The sequence below is a fragment of the Saprolegnia diclina genome (genome assembly GCF_000281045.1).
Source record: "Saprolegnia diclina VS20 unplaced genomic scaffold supercont1.44, whole genome shotgun sequence".
NCBI lineage: Eukaryota > Oomycota > Saprolegniomycetes > Saprolegniales > Saprolegniaceae > Saprolegnia > Saprolegnia diclina.
The window spans coordinates 107642-109373 of record NW_008246111.1 but is presented as its reverse complement, the minus strand read 5'-3'; the positions used below and the strand labels follow the sequence as shown (position 1 = coordinate 109373).

The 1732-nt window shown below is 55.7% G+C and overlaps 1 protein-coding gene across 1 annotated transcript; it reads left to right on the top strand.

Moving 5' to 3' along the window:
- Window positions 1–7: 7 nt before the first annotated feature.
- Window positions 8–1329, top strand: SDRG_11777 (TKL protein kinase; the record flags this gene model as incomplete). Its single annotated transcript, XM_008617828.1, has 4 exons — window positions 8–24; window positions 73–781; window positions 833–958; window positions 1003–1329. 4 exons carry the CDS (start codon window positions 8–10, stop codon window positions 1327–1329), a joined length of 1179 nt encoding a protein of 392 aa, XP_008616050.1.
- Between the last annotated feature and the right edge of the window lie 403 nt (window positions 1330–1732).

The following is a 1732-nucleotide window of genomic DNA, read 5'->3' as shown; positions in this document are numbered from 1 at the left end:
CCACGAAATGGAGACCATCCAGCAGTAGATCTCTTTGATCTTGTGGAATGATCTAAATGTCGATGATTGTAGGTGCAACTCGCCGTATCTGCAGCAACTGCTCGCCGTCTCAGATGTCGACTCGACCAGTCCCAAGCTTGTGCTCGAGTACATGGACGGTGGGGATTTGCGCAGCTACCTCGACGCCAAGCGACTCGGTGAGCCCACCAAGGTGAACGTTTCATCGCTGCACGTCGCGTGGGTCATTGCGAATGCGCTCGCCGATCTGCACCACAACGGCGTCTACCACCGCGACCTCGAGAGCTACAACGTCCTTCTCTCCTCGACCAACTACATTAAAGTCGCAAACCTCGGCATTGACCTCGAGTCGGACGCAACGACGGGCAAGAGCACACCGTACTGGACCGCCCCCGAGGTGCTTGCGTCGACGAGCAACTACAGCTTTGCTGCTGATATCTACTCATTTGGCGTCATTTTGACCGAGCTGGACACGCTCCAACTTCCATATCACGACGCCAAGGGCCTCGGGTACTGGGGTATCATCGACGGCGTGCGACTTGGCAACCTCCGTCCGTCAGTAAGCGCAACTTGTCCGCCGTGGCTGCGAGACCTCGCCAACGCCTGTCTGTCGTTTGACCCGACGCAACGTCCGTCGGCGCTCATGATTGTCCAGTCGCTCCAAAAGCTACTCTATCGCAGCGAAGAAGAAAAGCTTTCGGCGCCTGCCGTGCGTGAACTCGAGACCAAGTTGGTCGAGCCTCGTGCTGTGAGCAGCCCTGTCGTACGTGTAGCTCAGCGAAGGGTTTTTGGTGGAATGACGCTGTGCCTCTAGGCAACCATATCTGCCGAGAACCCACAACCTTTGATCAAGCCACCGACGAGCGATGTGGCCAGCGACGCCGATACCGCGCCCGTTGCCGTCACGCCCACAACGTTGATCGCATCGACAGTGTCTCCGGTGGGACCAACCGCGCGAAATGTTGCTGACCACCGTCCCTCTAGACGATCTCAAATGCCAAGTCTGTGAGCACGCAAATCGTGTGTCAGCTTTGCCGTGTCTCCAACTCGCTTCTGCAGACGCACTGCCAAGGCTGCGCGAAAGAACTCGCTTCTGTTGCGTCCAAGCTCAAGATGCTGCTCAAGCGTCTGGCTGTTGCCAAGAAGAACGGATTTGAGATTGAGGACGACTATTTCTGTGGCGGCTGCGAGTCATACCAACCGATGAAGGCGACCTCCTGTGACGAATGCGACGATGCGCTTCCAGACGACCCCGAGAAGCTGCGTATCCTTGTGCTGCGCATCGAGCAAGCGACCACGTCCAAGGCCTAAAGTCCCAAACTGCACGTCTACGTATTCTCCACCATGAAACGAGGCACTTGCATTCTTTGAATATACGACTTATGGACAGCTCCAGAGCAACTCTCCTAACAAGGAAAACAAACACCAACGTTCAACCAAGCGTCGAATCCACAGTCCATTCAACCACAAGGGCGCCGAATCCACGTGGAGTGAACAGTTGCGTACATTCCACGGGATTCGACATAAAGAAAGTTGAGAACTGATGATTGGTCATCAAACTAAACCTACCCCTAGGGGTAGGTTGGGGTAGCCTTCGGACACGACCGAAACATGGAGATTGTGCGAGCTCTTCTCGCTGCCCAGAAGACTACACCGCAAGCAGCCAATGGTCTTTTCGGCCGGGAGAACGACGCACCAAACGTCGCTACAGACG